This window comes from Gossypium arboreum, chromosome 8 (assembly GCF_025698485.1).
Source record: "Gossypium arboreum isolate Shixiya-1 chromosome 8, ASM2569848v2, whole genome shotgun sequence".
NCBI classification, from domain to species: Eukaryota; Viridiplantae; Streptophyta; class Magnoliopsida; order Malvales; family Malvaceae; genus Gossypium; species Gossypium arboreum.
In genome coordinates, this window is record NC_069077.1 from 47,513,373 (window position 1) to 47,538,133 (window position 24,761).

Genomic DNA, 24,761 nt, shown 5'->3' on the forward strand with positions numbered 1-24,761 from the left:
ACTACTAGCTCGACAGATTTGCAAGACTAATCCCTATCAGGTTGGCACACCCATGCCTTTTCGACTTTCATAATCACTACTCTAGTTTTCCTTTCTGACTCTTCTTACGCTTATCATTTTTTTGCGAGTGCCTTTAACCTACTGACTAGCCATTGTCTACATATGCTTTTAATTTCCTTCTAACATCCTTTCCATGGATGTGGAGTTTCTTCCGATTACTACCCAGTTTATCCACCTGTATTGATTGTCCTGGCAAATGCTCTTCTTCATATCGCCACAATTGAACTGTGGTCTCGTGCAATGTGCCTCACGTTTAATGTCCTAGCGGACTCTATTAATTGTCATAGACTAACTATAGTCCTTCACTTTAGGATTCTTGTGTTTAACGTCCCATCGGGCTATACCATATTTAATGTCTGATTGAACTATTTCATGTTTAGCGTCACATCAGTCCATCTATGATGTCGTAGCATCTTTCAACTAGGGTCTTACACAATATAACCCCATGTTTACTGCCTAGGTGAACTATCAAAGGATGCCATAGTGTCTTTTATCTATGGTCTTACTCAATTATATCATGATGTCATAGCATCTTTCAGCTATAGTCTTACTCATTTTAGGCATATAGCCTCCGATCGGTCTCATGGCCTAGCCATGATCTTTACTCTTTCCATTTCATTCCATCCATTCCTTCATTTCACCATCCTATACCTTGATGCTTAAACACTGCAGTATCCCTTTCACAAGGCTCGAAGCTTCGCTCATCATGGGTGGACACCTAACACCATATAGCAGTATCTAGCAAAATCATCCTATGTTCCCTTCCTAGCTTCCCCTAAACCGAAAATTTCCCTTAAATGCACTACATGCATTTCATGAATGAAATGCCATAGAATCCTAACTAATTCATGCACATTGAACTAGAATGGCAGATACTCATAAATCCATGCAATCATTCAACTTACTTAGCATTTTAGGGGTTGAGTGTAGAAACTTATTTGATACTTGCTCGCCTTGTCTCATCAGCTTAGCTTCTCCGAACATTAAAGCTCCCATTCTCTTAGAATCTAAGCATGGCAGCCAAATCATGGGTTAAACTCAATATTGTTAATCTAAACCTCAATTTTTCAGACACATGTAGAACCCCTTAAATGGTTCTGGAAACCTTTAACGTTATTTCTTAAACTTACAAATATCGAAGGTCTTAGTTCCTTACCACTTCTCTGGATTTTTCCTACTTTTCCTACTTAAACCTCACAATTATTTCTCCATGCAGAGCCTTCCAATACTATTGTTTCCTTGGAGCAATCGTGAAAGATGTAAAAGAGAAGAAAATGAATCAGATTGGAGAAGCAGTCTCCTAGGAAGTCATTCTCCAGCTATTTATAGTCCTTTCTATATGATCTTCAACCATCCAACATCCATCCATTCACAATCATTTTGTCCCCCACTAATGAACCAAGTAGTTCTAATTTAATCGAACCAAACTTGGTTCTCAACCCTATCAAATTTCAATTACTATCTTTTCCTAATTTTTTTAATAGAGACTGTTAGTCTTTCAATTTAACCACTAAAGGCTCCTAATTTTTGGGTCTAAAAGAAATCGGGTGTGACATAGAAGTTGTTGTTAGAGTGTCCTTTACGGATTTGTGCATGAAAAGGGGGATTAGAAATATTGATTATGTGCTATCGAGGGTAACTAGATGTATTTCAGACAGTATGAATCAAGGATTGATTGTTGAATATAAGGAGGAAGAAATTGTGGAGGCGTTGAAAGGGATGGGGCCTACAAAAGCTTCGAGGGCAGATGGTTTTCCAATGCCTTTTTACCAAAAATTATAGCACATCGTTGGTAAAGATACCTACTCGTTCGACCTCGACATTCTTAAAAGAAGTAATTCTTAGGAAGAGTTTAATAAAACTAATATTGTTTTAATCCAAAGATTTCTCATCCTACCAACCTTAAGAATTTTTGTCCTACAAGTCTTTGAATGGTGATTTACAAGATAATTGCTAAGACTATTGCTAATCGTCTCCAAGGGTACTCGACTTATGCATTGATGAAGCGCAGAACACTTTTGTACTGGGTAGGCTTATTACTGATAATGTGCTACTTCCGTATGAGGTTCTCCATGTAACACCCCTAACCCGTCTCCGTCGCCGGAACAAGGTTTCGGAGTATTACTCGAATTTACATATCATTTAGCAAAAATTTCCGTTAAATACTTACCAATTCAATGCATCATATAGATAAATATATTATCATTCAATCAATAGCTTGGCACTTGTCTTAGCATCAATCAACATTGTTAGTATACTTACGCATATTTTATATAAATTCAACATTGATATACTTATTTTCTCAACACGTCACACTTGAGTTTAATAATTGTTTCCAGCTACATAATTTTCCTTGTATCAATAAATCAAAGATAATCATATATGTGCATGTCATGAAATATATCATTCTCTTACCATTTAAAATCATTTATTTCATTATATTAAAATTTCATGTACCATAATTTCCATATATTTCATGTATATTTATTCCGATAATAATTCATATCAAACTGAACATAAATCAAATTCTATATGCACATACTTTCCGCACCATGTGTCTATATAACATGTACAAATCATTATATATATACTTCAAGCATATATGGTAATAATTCATTTCGTATTCATATTGTTTCATATTATACGAATGTACTAATATTTCACATTCAACCCAATATAACATACAATTTAACATATTTTCATGCTCAATTATGATACACAAATTTACCTGACAAAATTTCAAAAATTCCCAAATTTAGGGGCATTTTGGTAATTTTTTATTTTCCCCGATTTTCATCCGATCTTGATCTAAATTGATGATTCCATTCAACTTATTAATTTAGACAATAAGTCAATTCATTTCCTTCAAATTGGTCATTTTTTATATCCTTACAAAATTGCCCCTAAAATTTTACTTTTATTCAATTTAGTCTCTGAGCCTAAAACATACAAATTAGCCATGCTAGTTGAATATTCATACATATTATCCTCCTCCTCCTCTCCATTCCTCACCCTTAATTTATATAACATGCTACAAGTAACATTATCAATACTTTCACTATTCACTTATATGTATATTCAAAACTGTCCATTTGCATCATAGTCACTAAATTATTTATATCTTGAGCTAAAGACCTCAAAATTAATATCAGATAATTTTCCCTAAAACTAGACTTACATATATTCTTACCATAAAATTTTCATAATTTTTGGCTTATCCAATAAGTACAGTTTATTCTTTAAAGTCACTTCTATTCTGCTGTCTGACAGTTCTGACCCTTCTTTACTAAAAATTAATTATCTCCTTGTGCATGATTCAAATAATGTTATCATTTATTTCTCTTGAAAATAGAATCATTTATTATTCTGAACATATAAATTTAAGCCCCTAATTATTTTTATCCAATTTTTTATGATTTTCCAAAGTTAGAACAGGGGAACTCGAAATCATTCTGACCTTGTCTCACAAAATTTATCATATTTCATGATTTACAATTCCATTGCTTACACCGTTTCTTCTATAAGAAACTAGACTCAATAATATTGAATTTAATGTTTTATTCAACCTCTAATTCAACTTCCACAATTTTTGGTGATTTTTCAAATTTAGCTTACGGTTGCTGTCCAAAACTATTTTAGTGCAAGATATTATTTACCATGTTTATAACACCCTTATTCCCTTTCTCTACAATATTTTCCATCACTTTCTCCTATTTCCCTTCACTAACTCATTAAGATCATAGAACCTTATATAAGAAGACTCTACTATAATATTATTTTCATGTTTTCTCAATAATAACAAACTTAAAAATATATTGAAATATTGATGTACTTACCTTGTTCTATTGATTCCAATCTTTAATTTGATTTTCTCTCTCCTCCAGCTTCTATTCCTTGAATCCAATTTGATATTCTAACTCTCCATAGTCTCCTTAACATTTTTCTCCCTTGGTAGCTATGGAAATTCTTTTGATTTCTAAGTGAAAATGGTGAATTTTTGGTAGAAAGACTAAATTGTAAAGAATGAAAAGTTTCTTTCTTCTCTTCTCTTCTTCCTAACGTGAATGCATGGAAAATGGATGAGAATTTCCTCATCTTTCTTTCTTTATATATACTAATAAAATAATAATAAAATAATAAAATATCATATAAAAAAATCAAATTAAAATTTAATAACTAATATTTAATTAATTAATTAATTAATCTAAAATATCTCCAATATCATCATTACTTTCTAGAATTCTCTCTCTTCCAATTGATCATTTTGCCCTTCGTGATCTTTTAAAATTCCATTACTAAGTCATCACTTAATTTTGATAAAATTGCAATTTAGTCCCTCATAATTCTTCACCTATTCAATTTGGTCCTAATTCATCAATTTTTCCTTGGTTTCTAGATCCTTCTACCCTTAAAATATTTGCACTATTAGCCCTTAAAATTTTATGTATTTACACTTTAATTCCTCAAATTTTGAGTATTTACTCTTGGGCCACAAAACTTTTCTTACTTCTACAATTTAGTCCTTTCTTGAATCAATATGTTATAATATACTTCCCAGTGACATAACTCAATTTTCATTTTCTTGTCATTTTATTTCCTTATTTTACTATATTAAGAGTAATATCTTACTGCATAAATTTTTGGGGTGTTACACTCCATGCTTACAAACACAAAAGAACAGGGAGAAAGGGGTTTTAGGTTTGAAATTAGACGAGTAAAGCCTACGATCAAGTAGAATAACCTTTCTTAAAAGGTATGATGTTGAAAATGGGATATGCAAGTCCTTTTGTTGAATTTATACTACATTGCGTTAGTTCAATGTCGTATTCTATTATTATTAACGGTGAAGAAGGAATGAACTTTAAACCTTCTAGAAGGCTTTGGCAATGTAATCCTTTAAGCCTTTATTTATTTTTATTGTATGGAGAAGGTCTGTCGACTCTTATGAGATTAGCTAGGTAAGAGGGCCTGCTAGAAGGTGCAAAAATATGTTGGAGTGCTCCCCCAATTTCACACATTATGTTCACTTATGATTGCATCCTATTTTGTGAGGTCACGGAAAGGGGGTTTAATGTAATCAAAAGTATTCTCCGAGAATATGAAGTTTGCTCTGGTTAATGTGTTAATTTTGAGAAGTCCACTACTTTCTTTAGCTCTAATGTAACAGAAAAGAATAAAACCATCGCATATCAAATTATTAATGTTAGCTACTCTACACATCCGGAGAAGTATTTGGGTTTACCTAATATGGTGGGTAGAGGTAGAAGAATAGCAATAAAGAACAAAACCGGTAGTTGGAATATTAGGCACCTTTCACAATGAGGAAATGAGGTTTTTATCAAGTCTGTTTTACAAGTGATTCCAACGTATATGATGCTTTGTTTTCTAATGCCAAAATCCTTATGTGTGGAATTGGAAAACATCATAGGAAAGTATTCATTGGTGCGAATGGAAGAAGTTATGCGTTCTCAAGAAAGATGGGGGGTATGGGTTTTAGGATTTTATCGAAGTTTAATGTGACGTTGTTAGCTAAGCAAGGGTAGTGTTTGATATGTAATCCAAATTTTTTACTTATGCACACATTAAAGGCCAAATATTTTAAGGAAACAAATTTTTTAAACTCTAAATTAAGTAATCTACCTTCTTTTACTTGGAAGAATTTGTGGGTTGCAAAGGGTCTTCTTAAAATAGGGCTTGATTGACAGATTTGAGATGTTATGAAAGTCTTAATTTGGGAGGACGCTTGGGTGCCTAGAAATGGGGATTTTAAAGTTTAGAATACTGACAACGATTCAGATTTAAACATAGTAGAACTTATTGATCCTCGCACTAGAATGTGGAAAAAAGAGTTGATAAATGATACTTTTAATGAGGCAAATGTTGAGAGAATCATGTCTATACATTTACCGTGTAATCTGCATGAAGAACACATTGTTTGGCATGGAAAGGCTAAAGGTGAGTACTTAGTTCGCAGTGGACACAAGTTACTTCTACAAGAATTACAAACTCATATGGCTACCGGCATTCATTCTAATTACAAATTGCTTTACAAGAGACTATGGAATCTAGACTTAACTTTAAAAATTAAAATTAAAAATTGGCGAATTTTCCTAAACTTCCTTCCAACACTCAACAATTTACTTTACAGAAGACTGGCTAGGTCTCTAAATCACCCAAGATGCTTAAGCGAAGCTGAAACACTAAAGCATGTGTTTAGGTACTACCCTAAAACAAAAGAAATATGGGAAAAATTGCATGTCACTTGGCTGATATTAGTGGAAGATGCAGAACAAAGATTGGATAAAATTTATTTTTGAAAATAATACTTTGTATCAGTGCAAATTATTTATATGTGTTATTTGGCCAATTTGGACATCGAGAAACAAATTTATTCACAAGGGAAAGAAAAGCCTAGGGTAAAAAACAGTTGATTTTGTGAAAAATTATTTAAGAGAGTTAGATGGCTTAAATAAGTCTAATTTTAAGTAATTTAGGAACTCACTAAGTTCATTTGGACTTATCAAACAATGGCATGTGTTTTTTAGGAAATACAAAAATGTAGGGCTTAAGGAAGGAACCAAGCTAGATCGGGTGGAATCAAGGAAATCAATTTTTGGCTTCGAGGCATGCACATAGGATGGGGTAACCTTTAGGAATTTCGTTATGGGGTGGCTATGTAGTAATTACTAAAATTTCTTATAATTCGGAATTAGGCCGGTGAACTTTATTTTTAATTTTTTCGTTGGTGTAAACTTATTAAATAGGTAATACAATATGTTTAAATATACAAAGGTTTAGTATGGACGATAATTTGATCCAGTTGTAAGCCTGCACCCGGATCCGTCGAAAGGGTCAAGTAGGGGTTATTACATCATGTTCAGGTGTTGTGAGAATAAATGAAAACGAAAAAGTGCTTGGATCAAAATCAGTAATGCATGATAACATATCAATGGCATTTGCAGTAGAGGGGATGGCATGCCTTCAAGCGATTCAGTTGAGGTTGGATTTGCAACTACTGGTGGTGGAGATCAAAGGGGATGCCCATTTGGTGGTGAGGAAAGTGCAAAAAGAGGAGGATAGATCTGAGATCGGGCCATACATCATAGACTTCAAACGCTTATTTGTAGGTTATCATTCCTATTTTTCTCGATATACCTCAAGACAGTCAAATGGAGTTGCACCTATTCTGGCCACGGAACGACTAAAAAGAGAAGAAAACATTTATCTGACAAATTGGGTTCCTCCAAATGCGGCTGAAGAAGTGAAAACAGATCAGAGTTGGGTGGAAATAATATATGTTGCTGAAGGAAGTGAGGCAATAATCAAATTGTCTTCAAGAATAATAGCAAGAAGGGCAAGAGATTTCAAGATTTTTCTAGGGTTTTGTTGGTTGGGTTTGTCTAGCTTCATTTATTATTTACAAATTGTTTTTGTTATTTTTTACTATTGATCGCTCATTTCTCTACGAGGTTTGAACGGGTGATGAAGTGGTAATTTTTTAACGAATAAAAACCTAGCCAATTTATCTTTAAAAAAAGCTTACTCAATCATAGTATTACTAAAATGTTATAAATTTTATAATAATTTTCAATAAAAATTATAAAATACTAAAATTGATGCATGCAACCTAACCAATACATCGCACGGGATAAAAAATTAATAAAATTATGACATAAGTGTTAAAAATACCCTCAACATTTATGGGTTTTTGGGTTTGAGCCCCTAACCTTTTTTTTTGGACTGACACCCTCAACGTTATGATTTTTTTAGAAATCAGCCCAATTTTAACGGTAAACGTGAGTTGATCGTCAATCAAACCGTAGGTCAATGAAGTAGCCCATGTGGCATGCCACATAAGCACGAGGTCATAGATGACTTCATCCATAAAAACAAAATTGTTTAAAAAAAATCTTTTTTTTTTCATTTTGTTTCAATCTTCTTTGTTCTTCTCTTCTTTCTCTCTTTCCCTCTAGTTGTTGTTGTCGCTATGTCCAACCCACACCACCACTCCCTTCCCTCTCACTCATCACCTCAATCTCACACAATAGCACTCCTGAGAATAATTCTTAGAAGAAGACAACTATAGTGTGAAAATCTAATCATTTTCCATCAAAATTCAAGGCTTTAAGCATCTCTCTTGAAATATTTATCCTACCATTCCCCCTTCAAAGCCAAAGTAATTTTTTATCTTCACCATTTTATTCATCTTCAACAATTGCAATTACTTTTAACTATAAATTCTCAAAACCAATTTAGTTACTCCTACTCTCTAACAACCACCATAAATAAAACCCCCCAAATTTACATATCTATTTGCACAAATTAGGTCAAAAACTAAATCTATCTGTAAAAAGGGAAAAATAGAAACGAACCAATAACAAACAGATTTGCATTGATAACAGCAGATGATGGTAGGGGCAAAGCAAACAACAAACCGGAACTTGGGATAGTAACCGTACTCCATGGAAGCTTGAACTTCCACATAGGCAATTTCATGAGAGACCATCTTGAGTCACCTCGTAACTTCCTCTTTCATCGCCACCGCATTCCACAATTTATGTCGGATTCTCAATAAGACAAAGTAGAGACACCAAAAAAATAATATTTCTTACCCAATAACTTTTATTTCTCTTTTTGGGACATTTGTCATAAGATTGATGATGAGGAGTCAGAGATGAGGGAGTGGTGGTAAGGGTTAGGACGGTGAGGAGTAAGAGGGAAGGCGATAGCGGTGAGGGTTGGACACAACGACAAAACTAACTAAAGGGGAAAAGAGAAATAGGATAAGAACAAAGAAGATTGAAACAAAATGAAAAAAATTGTTAAAAAATTTTGTTTTTATATGTAACATTCATAACCGCTTCCGTCACTGGACTAGGGTTACAGAGTATTATTGTACAATACAAAATAATCAATAACATATAGCATCAAGTTTACCAAATTAATTAACAAAAAATCATAAATAATTAAGATGGAAGTAAAACATACTCTTATGGGTCTTAAATCGAGCCTTCGATGCCCTAAAAATAGTTTAGGAACAATCAATAACAAATTCGAAGCAAATCAGAAAGTACATAGAAAAACTAAAAATTTTCAAAACATAGGTCACACGGCCATATGGCGAGGTCATGTGACATAGCCCAAACCGTATAGCATTCGAAATACCCTTACATGGCCATGTCACAGACCGTGTGTTAGCTCATGTAAAATCTGCACTTAGCACGTTCAGGGCACACGCCCGTGTATATCACACGGCCGTGTGACAACCCATTTTCTAAGCCGTGTATGCCTAAAAATGACCTAAAACTTGCTCATTTCATATCCAAATGCTTTGGTACCTAAAAAAACTTTCAAAAATGAGTATAAGACCTGAAAAATGCATTCCAATGACAATCGAAGCATGCCAAGACAAACAACCTAAAGCCTAACCAACATGTCATCAATGACACCACAATTCAACACTTACACAAGTCATTTCCTTAACTACATATACAAACTTCAAACATGCTTCTAATGACCTATAATGAATCTCAAAATGTCATACTTAATTCAAGCCAATCTTATTATATCACATTCATCCATTATGCTTAAGCTTAGAATTAAGTATGCATACCTAACAAAGTTATTCAAACTGCAACAGCATATGCACACAACTATACAATATAAGTATTTAGGAACTATTATAGACCATAACCAAATTCCCCTATTACATGCCATATAAACCAAATAGAATTCAAAATCTACCAAAAGATCCCCAGATAGTGTGAATTCTTCATGTTCATCCGATCTCCTGATTTCCACAAAACGTGATCTACATAAAAGATACAAGGACACAAGTAAGCTTTCATAAAGCTTAGTAAGTTCGTCAGTTAAACGATAAAACTTAATTAAATATAATAATTAAAATAACAAGATAAATGAATAGAGTTCCTATTAACAAGGTTATTATCAGAATTCCTGTCAATCACAGCTCACAACAGGTGAGTAATGCTCAAACATTTTTTCAAATCAATTTTCCACATTTCAATACATTCAAATTTCTTACTATCACAATGCTTAATCTCTTTAACATATAATGATAATACAATATTTACCACGTTTACACATATATACTATTACGAACCGTTTACTGTTTCGCACGTCATATTTAGAGCCTCATGTATTTCTAACCGACGCATACTGGAAAGACGATTGAGATCTTGGTACACGATTCATATTGTACCATAGTCCAACTATGGTCTTACATGTGCATTGCAATGACCCTGCTATGGTCTTACGTTCATAATGTCATAACCCAGTTATGGTCTTATCATCAGGATGTCATAGCCCAGCTATGGTCTTACATATATACACTGTCATGGCCCAACCATGGTCTTACGTCTGAATAGTTGCCATAGCCTCGCTATGGTCTTAAGTACGTGTAACACCCCACGCCCGTACCCTACCCTGGGACGGCATACGAGGCGTTACTAAACTTTAACACAAGCACACGATCGTTTCCGAGTCATTAAGACTTGATCAAATTTAAACTTTTTCGAACTTTGATTAATTTTCTTAATACGGGCCTACGAGGCCTAAAACATTCATTGGAAACCACTCGGAACCACCACGGGTCCTTAAACCGACTTAATAAAAATGATTCTTGAAACAGGACACATGCCTGTGTGGAAGGGCAACACGCCCGTGTGGTCATTATAACATGGCCGTGCTGATGGCCAGTGTGACACACACGGCCTAAGTATTTAGGGACACACCCGTGTCCCATGCCTGTGTGAATTAAATTCTAAATTCGAACCTACAGGGGTTTTCACATGACCTAGAACGCGCCCGTGTCCTAACCCGTGTCTAAAAGCCTTGACATTCTATTTCTAACGTCAGCATCCAATAAGGGGCGCACGACCAAGGCACACGCCCATGGCCAGAGGTCGTGTCCTCCATACGATTGAGACACACGGCCGTGTCTCTACCTGTGTGTTCATTACCATGCATTTTGATGTCCCTCACACGGCCATGACACGCCCGTGTCCTAACCCGTGTCTAAAAGCCTTGACATTCTATTTCTAACGTCAGCATCCAATAAGGGGTGCACGGCCAAGGCACATGCCCGTGGCCAGAGGTCGTGTCTTCCACACGATTGAGACACACGGCCGTGTCTCTACATGTGTGTTTACTACCATGCATTTTGACTTACAAGTTTTACGTGCAAGGGATACACAGCTGAGCCACACGCCCATAGGACTGACCTTGCGTCACACATGGCCTAGACACACGCCTATGTGTCTACCCGTGTGGACAATATGAGACTATCTACCAAGCCTTTTGCCACCCTGAAACACAACATAACAACAATCAACATATCAAAGTTTAACTTAATATGATTTTCACAATCGAACAACCATAGTCAAGACCTATATACATCACATATATCAACCATGCCAACAATTTCACATTCATGAAAGACTAGCTTGCATTCACATAATAACTTTCAATATTAGCCATTTTTCCATGGCCTTATACAAAATGAATCAAATGCTAAAGTAAGCCAACACATTTGGCCATTTAACAATGACACAAAACTCAAAAGTTAGGGTCCTATACATGCCATAATCAAAATGAAAGATCTATCTATACCAAGTGCTTCAGATGATAGTGTGATCGATGCCTTCGACGTTCGACGATCCTCGAGCTAAATAGGCGGCACTATAAAAACAATGGAAAGGAAAGAGAGTAAGCATAAAGCTTAGTAAGTTGCATGCAAATAAATATATAACAACAAATTTACCATTCAACACCATGCTCATAACACAAAAGTAGACATAAGCACAACTTACTTATCACTATCTAATACAATTCACATAACATACATCGAGCTCACATCTCATGCATTTCAAATAGGCACCTGTACCACTCACGACATGGTTTTACTTTTCTTGTTTAACTTAAACTCTCATCGTTGAACCATTTGGAATGTTATCGGATATTCATTAAGCCTCAAACATAGGGTATAATGTCGATGCCATATCCCAGACATCGTCTTACACTGGCTCATCCATCAAGTCGATGCCATGTCCCAGACATGGTCTTACACTGACTATCGAAATCGAGGCCGATGCCATGTCCCAGACATGGTCTTACACTGGCTCTCACATCTCCGTGTCGATACCATATCCCAGACGTGGTCTTACACTGATACATCTCGTAGCCGATGCATGTCCCAGACATGTCTTACATTAGCTTACATCACGAGGCCGATGCATGTCCCAGACATACTTACACTAGCTCTCATCTCAATGCCGATGCTATGTCCCAGACATGGTCATACACTGGATCTAATAATGTGGCCGATGCATGTCCGAAACATGTCTTACACTAGCACGCAAATAACCCGAATGTCTTGGCATGAATATCCGATTTATTTCCTAAGGTTCAAACGGGAATTCTACGATCTCAATATTCAACATACATGATCATTTTCACAAACAAGTAATTTATGCTATATCAATTCAACACATATAATAAAAATTTAGTTGTATTATTTACATACAACTTACCTCGGTACTCAAAATGTGGCGACTAGTTCGGCTTAGTCCACTTGTTTTGCTTTTCCCCGGTCTAGGCCCGGATTTTGTAATTCTTAATCTAAAATGATAGAAATTTATTCATTTCATCAGCATATTAATCTAGACACTAAAAAAATCATAATTGGGCAAACTGACCATTTTGCCCCTAGACTTTCACAAAATGACCATTTTACCCCCAGGTCCGAAAATCGATTTTTATCACATTTTCTCATTAATCAAGCTTAGCGAATACTTTTCATACTAGGAGCAGCTCAAAATTTTCATTATTTCAAACATTTATCAACTATTTTACAACTTATGCAAAATGGCCCTTAGTTAAGGTTTCCATGAAAACTACTTCACAAAAGTTGTTTATTTCACAACTATAACTCATATTCTACCATAAAATTTCAGAAATAAACTTTTCTACTATCATTTAAAAACCCTATACTTTCAACCATTTTGCAAAATAGTCCCCTTGTTAGAAAGCTCATGCTACAAGGGTCTCAAAAGTACAAAAATATTCAAGAAAAGCCCTCAAAGTCACTTACTTGAGAGGGTTACAAGTTGCTGCAATTTTCAAGCTCTCAAACCCCAACAATGGTTGAGTTTTAGGTGGAGAAGAAATGGTGAAAAGGGATGATATCATCTCTTGTCTATTTTATTTCTTTTTAGTCAAATAAGCCACATCTTAATTCTTTGTCTCATGGCCTGCCAAGCCTCTCTCTAAGGGTCTAATTGCCCTTTAAAGACCCCCGATTTAAGATACATGACAATTTAACACCTTTAGATATCAAATTAAGACTTTTACACTTTATGCAATTTAGTCCTTTTTCGCAATTAAGCATGAAATCGCTAAAATTAATTCACCAAATTTTTCATACACCTTTATAATCATGCCATCACACATAAAATAATATTAAAATAATTTTTATGACTTTGGAATAGTGGTTCCGCAACCACTGTTCTGACTAGCCCCAAAATCGGGTTGTTACAGTACAAATGTAGCATGTCTCCATTGATATAAAAAATGATCATTTTCGTAACTTTTTACAATTCCAGTTCTATCAACAAATCAATTTAATATTAGTAATTTCATATCATTTAAGCTCTAACATTCATAAAATTAGAAATATAATTTAGTTCATATTAAATGAACTTACCTGATAAAAAAATGAAGTCGAAATTGAGAAAATGATCAATCCTTTACTTTAGCCTTTCCGCAATTCAAACCTAATCGATTTATTTCTTGATCTAAAATAATAATTATATTTAATTATCAGCTTCCAACAACATAATTAAATAATTTTAATCATTTAAGCTTTAACATTCATAAAAAATTAGAAATATAATTTAGTTCATATTAAATGAACTTACCTGATAAAAAAACGAAGTCGAAATTGAGAAAACGATCAATCCTTTACTTTAGCCTTTCCGCGATTCAAACCTGATCGATTTATTTCTTGATCTAAAATTTTAATTCTATTTAATTATCAACTTCCAACAACATAATTAACTAATTTTATGCAATTAAGTTATTTTGTACGGTTTTACAAAATTTCTCCAATTTTTTACCTATTATGCAATTTAATTCTTAAGTCCAAACTTGCAATTTAACCATTTTCAACCAAATTCAAGCTTAGCTGAATTGTTTGAGACCCTATTACATCCCATATTTGCTATTATTTCACATCAAGTCCTCGTAATTTTATCACTTTAACATTTTAATCCTAAAACATTAAAATTACCAATAATTATTTTATAAAATAATCCTATTTAACAATCAAGCTTAATAATTTACCATAAAACTTCAAGAATATCCAAAACTCGTCAATGGCATAATCCATAATCTTTAACCGTTTTGAAAATAGAGATGCAAATTAGTTGGACCTAGTTGCAACGATCTCAAAAACATAAAAATTACAATAAACAGGTCAAAATTGGCTTACTAAATTGAAGGACAAGCTTGGCCGAAGTTTCCCAAGCCTTAACAATGGTGTTTCAGCCATTTTTTCCCAGAAGATTCACGAAGATGATGTATTTTAACATTGTTATCTTTTATTTATTTACTTAATTTTGCAATTTATTAATTTAACATTTTAATTTAACTTATAAAGTAACTAATTCATGTCTATAAGTGTCCAATATTTATGAATATGGTATAATTACCATCTAAGGAAGGTTTAATTGCATAATTATTCCTTCAATTGTTTTATTTTTTTAGCTAAACAAGTTTAATTTCAATTTAATCCTAAACTAATAAGGACTTAATAAGAAAATAGCCCAAAGGCGAGTGGATTAATCATATCCACTGCCACTTGGACTTTTTGACCATGGTTTAATCACCATTTTGGTGCCTTTACAATTTTAAGTCTATAACGATTAACTTTTACCTCTTTTACAATTTAATCTTTTTACCTTAATTAAGCAACCAATTGTCAAAATTACCTGACCAAACCTCAATTCACATATAATACAACTCTGCAAATATTTACTAAAATATTTATGACTTTAAATTACGAAAACGGGGTCCCAATACCTCATTTACAAAAGCCACTTAACCTTTGGACTAAACCACTTATACTAACCATTAATTCAATTAATTAAAATTCAATATAAAAATTATTATTGACTCGCATAATTTAAATACTAATTTTACAAACTTACTCGTCAGATTTATGGTCTCAAAACTACTGTTTCCGACATCACTGAAAAATGGGTTGTTACATTATAGATGACATCATCTATAACCTTGTGCTTATGTGGACTACCACATAGGCTATTTTGTTGACCTGCGGTTTGATTGACAGTCAACTCACGTTTATTGTTAAAATTAATTTAATTTCTAAAGCAATCATAACGTTGAGGGTGTCAAACTAAAAAAAAAAAAAGGTTAAGAGCTTAAACCCAAAAACCCATAAACGTTAAGGGTAGTTTCGATAAATATGCCTATATTTATATTACTCTCGCATTTTGATTATATAAGTAAACTGGATTGCAATTCTTTTGAGTTTCCCAAAAAAGGAAATCAGTTTCAAAAACATTTTCTATACAAAATTTCCAAAAATAATTCTAATGTATTGTTTTTAAATGATAACGATTTTCTTTTAAAAGGAAATGGTAACAAATTTGTGTATTATAAGTTTATGTAAGTAAAAACAATTTAATATAAAAATATTATCTATATTAAATAATAATACATTAATATTATTTTTACTTATATTAAATAATACTAAATTAAAATAATACATTAAACAAGATAATTAATTCTATTCCAAAAATAAATAATAAATAATATTTTTTTGTAAACAAAACACAAAAAAGAAAACAACTAAATTAATCCATCACATGCGAAAAAGCTATTTGTTTTATTGGCAAAAAGACCAACTCCAAGTTCCTCAGGTGCTTCAACATACACATGCACATCTTTTATTCTATCAAAAGCCATCTTAACAATGTGATCAACCACTTGATTTTTCTCCCTTGGAACATACCTGATTCTCCACTGATTTATAGTCGTCTGTAATATCAAATAAATCCTTCTTACCAAAGTTGATATCGATTCGGCCAAGTGTCTATTCTGAAAGGCATTGACCGCCTCTAGACTGTCAATATAGATCAATATCTTGTTGCACCCCGACTTTGAAGAAGAATCAAACCATCTAAAACGCCTTAAATCTCAACATCAAACAATCCCTTAAATAGTGATTGAAACCAATTATTTTAAATATTTGAGTTTTGGAATCAATTATTTAGTAAACATAATGTAATAAATTGTTTTTGTGTATAAATAATTTTTAAATGGTAATAATCATCGAGTTTTAGCATTTAAAAATAAAATTGTTACCTAATTATTTTATATAATAATGGTTGTCTTTTATATTATTACTAAATCCAAAAATAATACATTAAACGTATTGTTATTTAAACTAATATTAAATTTCAGAAATGAAAGAAAATCCAAAGGGGGTACATTAGTAATACAACTCAAAACATTCGTTGAGTGAAGTGTGAATTTCTGAAATTAATAGCTAAACTAAGCGTTGTAGGAAATGCACGACGGCGAAAAATAAAAAAAAAAAAGGTTCCACCGAGATTTGAACTCGGGTTACTGGATTCAGAGTCCAATGTCCTGACCACTAGACCATGGAACCATTTTCTATATTACATATATCCGAGATTAAATTAAATTAATAATAAAATATTAGGAAAGAAAATAAGAAGAAGAAGAAGAAGAAATAAATCCCAGAGAAATTTGAAGCATAAATTACTACTTGTCTTCTTTTATAGTTTGTTTTCACGAGTAGGAAGTTGTAATTAAATTATTTAATTTTTTTAAGCATTGAATATGAAATGTAGCCCAAAAATATTCTTCTTTCATGAAATGGTGAAAAAAGAAGATTAAACTATTGTTTATCTCTACTTTTTTTTAATGAAAATGTTAAATCTGTTGAAGATGGTCAAAAGAAAAAAATACTATCTTAATAAAACACAAGTCATATTGAAATCTAATTAAGAAACAAGTTTTTAATGTTATCTTAGAAATTGTGTTTGAGCTGAATGTAAAAGAAATAGAAAGCCCCATTACTTTGGAAACCTTATTGCTTCAGTACCATTCAGTGGATAAAGCAATGAAGACTCCACATCAATGAATCATTGGTATGTTCTTTATATGTACCAATTACGTTAAACTATATATAGATACATTAAATTTTGACATTGCTCTCAAGGAAACCATGTTAAGCGTCAATTTTATATTAATAATTGTCTCCATTTAAGGAGTTTATTTATAATTATAATTATATTTTTATATTATATTATATTAGAATCATTTTAAACTATATATTTTTATGTCACATCATCAATTTTTCAAAGAAATACAATTATTTTTTACACCTGTCCACACATGATGTCTTTTTAAACTCAAACTTAATTCTAATTAATTTTTATTAAATAAACAAACATGCTTTTTCTCTTATAATATTTTAATCATTTCTATTTTTTTTAATATTTAATTGTCTTCTATTCTCAGGCAGCCATTTTTTCATTTTCTATTTCGACTTTTAATTAAATACCAAAATTAATATCACATCAATGATGGTTATCATTTTCCAATTTTAATTTTTGCCAATGGATTTTTTAGTTTTTATTAATTTTTAATTCTTGATTTCAATTCTTTTACATTCAATTTCCTGCTTAAGATTTTCACCAGTTTTTTCTCTATTTTTACTTTTGATTTTCCAATTGTTTTGTTTATGTTTTTCTCGTTGCATATTAATTTTAATGTGTTTATAAAAATTAATTAGTTTTATGTAACTCAATTGAAGTTACTTTTAAAAATTAATTTAATTAAAAATTAAATTAAGTTCTAAAATATATATCAAACATACATAAGTTTAGAATAATATTTATTGATGATGTAACATTATTTTATTAGTGCCTAAAAATTATATATTTTAATATCCTAGATGAAACACATTGTAGTACCATCGTGGGAAGTTTAGTAAAAATAAATTATATTTGAATTTTTACATCATTATTTTCTAATTACTAATTTTGTAGTATATAATAAATTCATTTATCACCGATAAAAAGTTGGATGATGAGAAAAGTATAGTGTAAAAGAAAATTACTCCACAAATAATTAAAAGTAACTATAGAGAAAATCTTTTTAAAAAAATTATTTTCTTGTCACTTTTCAAGGCGAGTTTAATAAATAAAAAATTACTAGAAGATTTTGATAAAAATTAAATATTTTAGAAGGATAGTAATTTTAGAGTTGAGATGGGCATCAATGAATATGAAGAAAATTGTGGTTTATTAAACATAGAATTCATGAAAGACAGAAAAGCCATACTCTAAAATGTTTCAGAGGTTGAAGGGGTTAGCAGCACTTGATGTAAGTCCGGTTCACGTTCTTGTTCTTGTTCTTGTTTGATAAAAGGAAGACTTCCTGGGTTTTCCTCTTCCAAAACAAGATTCAATGGAGTTTGAGGAGGGTACTTGTTTAAAATGTAGTCAATTTCCCCTCCATTGATCTCCTTTTGATTCAGAAGAACCTGCAATTAGCAATACATAAATCAAAATGAAGTTTTTCTTATCAAGTATGAAACTTCACTGTAGTACTTCAGATACCAGCTCCTCCTTTTCAAATGCAGATATCTTTTGAGAATCAAATTACCGTCACCGCTTTCAGCAAAGCAGCGTGATGCCTCCTAAGAAGAGAAACCGTCCTTCCATACATATCCCGTAGTAGTTCCTCACTCCTCTTTGCAATTTCATCATCCATATTGAAGTTGACAGGGGGTTCAATCAGGTCATAGTCGTCATAAAGAGATCCTTCAAAGTCTAGCCGAGGACCCACGAATTGACCTTTCTTTCTCCATGGTGGCGGTTCTCCATGTATGACCATTGGATTCTCCAAATTCCATCTGATGGAAGTCATAAAAGACCTGATATTAAAACCATTTCACTCGGGGAGAAATACTCAAAAGGCATGCATCAGTTCAACTAACATGGTTAAAATTTTGCGAGCAAGCCAAGATGCATCTGCCAGGTAGCTAAGTGATGCCCTCGAGGTGTCCCGCCCATAAATGACCTCTTCAGCAGCTCTTCCCCCGAGAAAAACCTTCACATAAACAAAGGTTCACATTACAAATATTGACAAAATCCAGACAATCTGATAGAATCAATTTATAACTGCTAGCATGAATCCACACCTGGAGCCGATGCAACAGCTGCGGTCGGCGCTCAAACATGTATGATTCATCATCTAGCCGATGAAACACAACTTGTGATAGTGTCTGCATAAATTGCTTGATTCAGTTTATTATCAACAATAACTGTCAACCATCATTAGCTATGCCCCTGAGACTGCCGAGCAATAGTGTTTTGTTTTGTCTAACTTTTGGTGATATTACAAGCATGCACAATAGCTAAGCATCAAAATTAACTTCCTCAAAGAAGAAAGACAGTAAAAACAAAAGATAGAAAATAAGGAAACCAATAGCACCTGACCACGAGGAACAACAGAGATACGATCACAACATTCAACTTCTGCATTTTCATATCGCCTAAGCAGATGAGAAGTTATAGCAACTCCAACTTCAGTAGTTGCTCTGCGACACTGTCCCTGATGACCCAGATCAATACCAACACGCTTAGGTCCTACAGTTAGTCGATCTACTGCATCATCCATATCTGACTGAAGAATAGATTCATGCCTTTTCCTGACAGCTACAAGAGCAGCCTCTTGGACTAGTTGAGCCAATTTTGCTCCAGTCCATCCTATTAAGAGAATATATAATTTTGCTATTAAAATAGAAACCAACTAGTCGAGTCAACCTTGTTCCCTCTGTTTTATTAAGAAATACATGATTTCAGTAATCAAATTAGAAATTAAGAAAAAGTTGAATGCATACCAGGCAAGTTATTTGCATAAGAAGACAAATCAACTGACTCTGACATCTTCACTTTGCTTGCATGAATTTTCAAAATTTGCAATCGCCCCTTAGCATTTGGAGGACGAATTCTTATCTACATAAAAAACACCACAGGAAAAAAGATGAATTGGTGTCATTTCACAAAGCAAATCAGAAAATAAAAACAATAAAGATTGTCTTCCGGAACTGGAAGACACTTCAAGTATAATGGATTCAACCAACAGATAGTGCATAGCATATAGATGTAAAACAGGAGCATATGCACCTATGAGGCAGGATACCACTCTCAGAAAAATACATATTTGAAGCAACAAATATAATGTCACACTTCAACAAGGCCTTAACAATAAATACAAGAACTGCTTAGAATTTCCATCGAATATATTTTTGTATTGATGAGATATATTAACTAATTAGATCTGCTATTCAAGTGATGGAAATTAACCTTGCGATCAAAACGACCTGGCCTGAGAAGTGCAGGATCTAACAAATCTCTACGATTTGTAGCAGCCAAAAATATAACACCTTTGCCAGTATCAAACCCATCAAGCTCTATTAGCAGCTGATTCAAAGTAGTTTCCCGCTCCTGAGTGGCTGCATTATAAAGGTGGTCTGTTGTTTCCTTGAAAATTCCCTGACGTCTGATCAGATAGAAAGAACGAGAGAAAATCATTCACATATGATCTTAAAGACAGCTATGTTTTTCTCCTCTCCACTAAATTCATCTATAGTTATCTTCCTACTCATAATTGCAATGATAATTGGCCTCTAAAAGGTACCGAGTGTGGCCCATTCTCAGTGTCTTATAAAATATCATAAAAGATAACCAAGGCAACTATATTTCCATTTCCAATCACTTGATTTAAATCAGATGCAAAATATTAATGCTTAGTTGCAAACCATATCTGCAAAGCTTATACCTCATTCACCTTCAGATGTCAACAAATGGTGTGGTTTCAACAAGTTCTTGCATTAAAAAAAGAAGGGATAGGAGTAGCAACAAGATTATCATACCTAGTTGCTAAAGCATCAATTTCATCAATGAATATAACTGATGGTTTATTTACCTGCAAAAGATAAGAATTTCTCAACAAATTCCACAAAGTGCATATCACAACCAAGTATCTGTAAATAAAAGGAATCTGTACTTATAACATAAAAAACAATAACACAGAAAATACAGCAAGCTGATTTATAGGTGGCCCAACCATCTGCAACATTTTATCTGTTTCCTAATTATTATCAGATGCCCAACAAGTTTCTTCAAGATGAAGCATCAAAAGTATGGAATCTAGATTACAAAGTACTGCACAACAATTAACAGCTACATGCTGCCTTAGGAATCAAATATAAGAAACTTATAGCATTATCACCTTGGCTCTCTTAAACAGATCCCTGATACGAGCAGAACCAACACCAACTAAAACTTCCACAAATTCTGAGCCTGCCATTTGGTAGAATGGAACACCTGCTTCACCAGCTATAGCCTTGGCAACTAAGGTCTGGAAAAGTATGAGATACATAAGATAGATAGGTGAAGGAAATTCCATAGCAAATTTTGCAAACCTCATAATAAAAAACCAACCTTCCCACATCCTGGAGGACCCTCCAAAAGAACCCCATGAGGAGGCTTTATCCCTATCTTATCAAATAGTTCTGGATTCTTCAAATATCTCACCAACTAATAAAAATACGATACGATTTAGTAAGACATCATTATAACAGAAGACACACACACACACACACATACATATGTATATAAAACACAGATAGAGAGAAATGGAAAAGGAAAAAGAACCATTTGCACAACTCAAACAGGGATCATCCTTCTCTTTCATCTATTTTCAAATAGAAAAATGGATACCTCTTGAAGTTCCTCAACTGCTTCATCTATGCCTGCTACATCACTAAACTTAACACCAGTTGAACCCTGAAAGAAAAAACTTTTGAAGTAGCATTAGAAATGCAACACAGGACTCTAGCAAGATAAAGATGAACAAGAACTATTTCAAGTCTCACATCAACACGAGCTTCTGCTTTGGATCGCGAAAAATCAATGCCTTGCCATAGATCCTGCCATTTTTGTAAACAGTATTATTTACATACTGTTTGCAATAAACAAATCAGATCAAACAGTAAAATTTGCAGAGATGAGCAATGATTACCCATTTCCTGAAGTTCTTAGGTCTTCTTGAAAGTGTGAAACGCACAAGAAGAACCATGGTTAAAAGGACAAGTGTGATGGGTTTTAGCATCTCGATACTAGCAGATACACCACCGAAAGTGTAAAATTCATACAACTTGGAGAAAATCCCCCCATCACTAAACACATCAACAAGATTATCCCAAATCCTCTCTAATATACTGAATATGATACCTAGAAAAAGTTTAACAAATGGTTTCACTATGGGCCATACAACATATACAGTTGTTACAAAGACAAAACTGGTGACAGCAAATGCAGCAGCTGCTAGAAACCCTCCAACAAGAACTGCTGCGGCAGTAATTATAGCAGTCACCATTCCAAGCTCTACCATCACTCTGCTGGATATGGAAGATGCCACTGGATGAGGATACTCTGGAATTTTACCCACCCAAGACTGCATCACAAGTTTAAACAGTAAAGGAGATTAATAAGGAACCAAAAGATACAGATTACCCGACACCAAAGTACCAAACATGCTTCAATGCCTATGACATGTGCAATGGTCTCTATTCTTCACACTTTTTTTTCTCGGAACTTCAAGGAAAGATATAGTCTTAATATTTAATCAAAGATATTACTAACAAAACTCCACATACTAATATTATATAAGATTCAAGTGATCAAGGCAATTCTTACAACAGGAACTATGATCTTGCTAAGTTGACATAAACCTCATCATTTCCAGTTAATTCAATTATTAAGTGGATACTTTGGACTATAGTTTTCACAAAAACCAGGGCATATACATCAAAACACATGTACAAAGTGAACTAATCCATGGCTATCGAAATAAAGCAACTTTACAACCACCTCATAGTTATTCTATAAAATACTCATAAGCAACGATTTCATGTATAGCTAGAGAATCAAAGAACGGTTAAATGGTTTATCACCGTCATGGGCGTCTCAATTTCATATCGTTGTCCAGTGTACTCTCTTAAAAGATCTTGGGCTTCACTCTCATTCAATCTCATTGCCCTACAAAGATAAAACAAACCGCATAGATATATTACAGAGAACTGCAAAGCAATACAACTAGAAAAAATTCCAAGCCATATTAATATTCACATAGATATATATTATAGAGAACTGAAAAGAAATATAACTTGAAAAAGATGCGAGCCATATTGACATTCACCATTTAGTCCTTTGCAAGCTCTTGTCACCAGGAATATCCTCCAAATCCACAACAAAGTCCCAATACCTACCAACATATGAAACACCAGAAACCTCCTTGGAAGTCAACAATTTAACCTTGTCACTTTTCATAGCTTTCCTAAAATCTTCCAAGCTCATTTTGGGCAATTCCTCCAAATTCTTCTCGAATTCCTCCTCCTCGGATAACTCTGCCCCAAAAATCTGCTCTGGCACGTAAAGCTTCCCTTTATACTCCCTCAAAATATCATTCAAATACACGTAGTCATTTTCACTAGTTTCACTCTCTCTTTCCCCTCCAATGGTTTCATTTTTTGATTTTGATTTTGTATTCAATTTTTTCTTCAAAATTTCGATCAAACCCAGATTGCTACCTTTTCTTAAATCCTCTTTTTCTTTCAAGGTGTAAATCTTGTTACCAACGAGGTACCTGGGCTCTACTTGGCTAGGGTTTTCCTTCAAAACCCTAGTCACAAAGTCATCCCCTTTGGGCTTGCTAGTGTCACCACCGGGCTGTGAGGATTGTAATTCGCATAAAACCGTGAATGATCGGTGAAGTAACGGAGCTCTTGATCGGAATTTTCGGGTCAAATTCGAGGGATGTATTCGTTTGGGGAGAGATTTGATAGGAGTAGAGTAGGGTTTTGGAAAATTAACCCGAGCTGAGATTAGAGTATCAATGGTGGCCATCCTCTTCAGCAAACTCAGAGAGCATTAGGGTTTACAAAATGGGCATTGGAACAAAGCAATATTCAGCATCAATTTCATTCACCAAAATTGCAGAATAGGGTATATCCGACTAGGGTTTTTGATAAATTAAAATGAGGAAGAAGAAATGGGAGTTGATAGTTGCTTTTCCAGACTTATCCGGATCCAGGATCCGTAAGAGCGAAGCTTATCCGGGTCAGGCCTGACCGGCTTTAATAAAGTGTAGCCATCCGTTTACGTTTATTATTGGTGTCAAAATGGGCTAAAGGCCGATTTTATTTTATAATTACGTGTAGGTCGATTTTAAATTTTATTAGGGAAAATAGGTTGGTTTTAGGAGAAAGAAATTGAAAGGAATTTAATTGGGCGTGTTTTCTTTACATATGGTAATAAAAGATAAGTTTTCTTTCAACGGTAATTATAAAGGTTATTTCGACCGTTGTCATGCCAAACCATAAAAAAAATTAAAAACTTAATGGTAATTTTTTTTAACCTATAAATACCCTTAATTTTCTTTTCTTTTTTTTCATTCAGATTCTCCTCCCAAATTCTCTCAAGTTTTTATTCAAAATTTATTTATATTTTCATTTAAAAATATTTTTTTTTAAATTATATCGTATTTTAATGTTA

General features: G+C 33.4%; 1 protein-coding gene and 1 non-coding gene across 2 annotated transcripts; both read right to left on the minus strand.

Annotated features, from left to right (window-relative positions):
• Nucleotides 1–16,702: 16,702 nt before the first annotated feature.
• TRNAQ-CUG (transfer RNA glutamine (anticodon CUG)) lies at nucleotides 16,703–16,774 on the minus strand. The gene has a single exon. It is a non-coding gene; the product is annotated as a tRNA-Gln (tRNA).
• A 1,581-nt stretch (nucleotides 16,775–18,355) lies between these two features.
• On the minus strand, nucleotides 18,356–24,414 carry LOC108467109 (probable inactive ATP-dependent zinc metalloprotease FTSHI 1, chloroplastic). The gene is made up of 15 exons (XM_017767623.2): nucleotides 23,407–24,414; nucleotides 23,162–23,246; nucleotides 22,228–22,662; nucleotides 22,082–22,135; nucleotides 21,927–21,992; nucleotides 21,648–21,743; nucleotides 21,436–21,564; nucleotides 21,077–21,129; nucleotides 20,508–20,703; nucleotides 20,042–20,156; nucleotides 19,633–19,907; nucleotides 19,340–19,423; nucleotides 19,136–19,248; nucleotides 18,802–19,051; nucleotides 18,356–18,679 (listed from the first exon to the last, which is right to left on the minus strand). The coding sequence occupies exons 1-15, from the start codon at nucleotides 24,111–24,113 to the stop codon at nucleotides 18,479–18,481; spliced, it is 2,859 nt and encodes a 952-aa protein (XP_017623112.1). The 5' UTR covers nucleotides 24,114–24,414; the 3' UTR covers nucleotides 18,356–18,478.
• Between the last annotated feature and the right edge of the window lie 347 nt (nucleotides 24,415–24,761).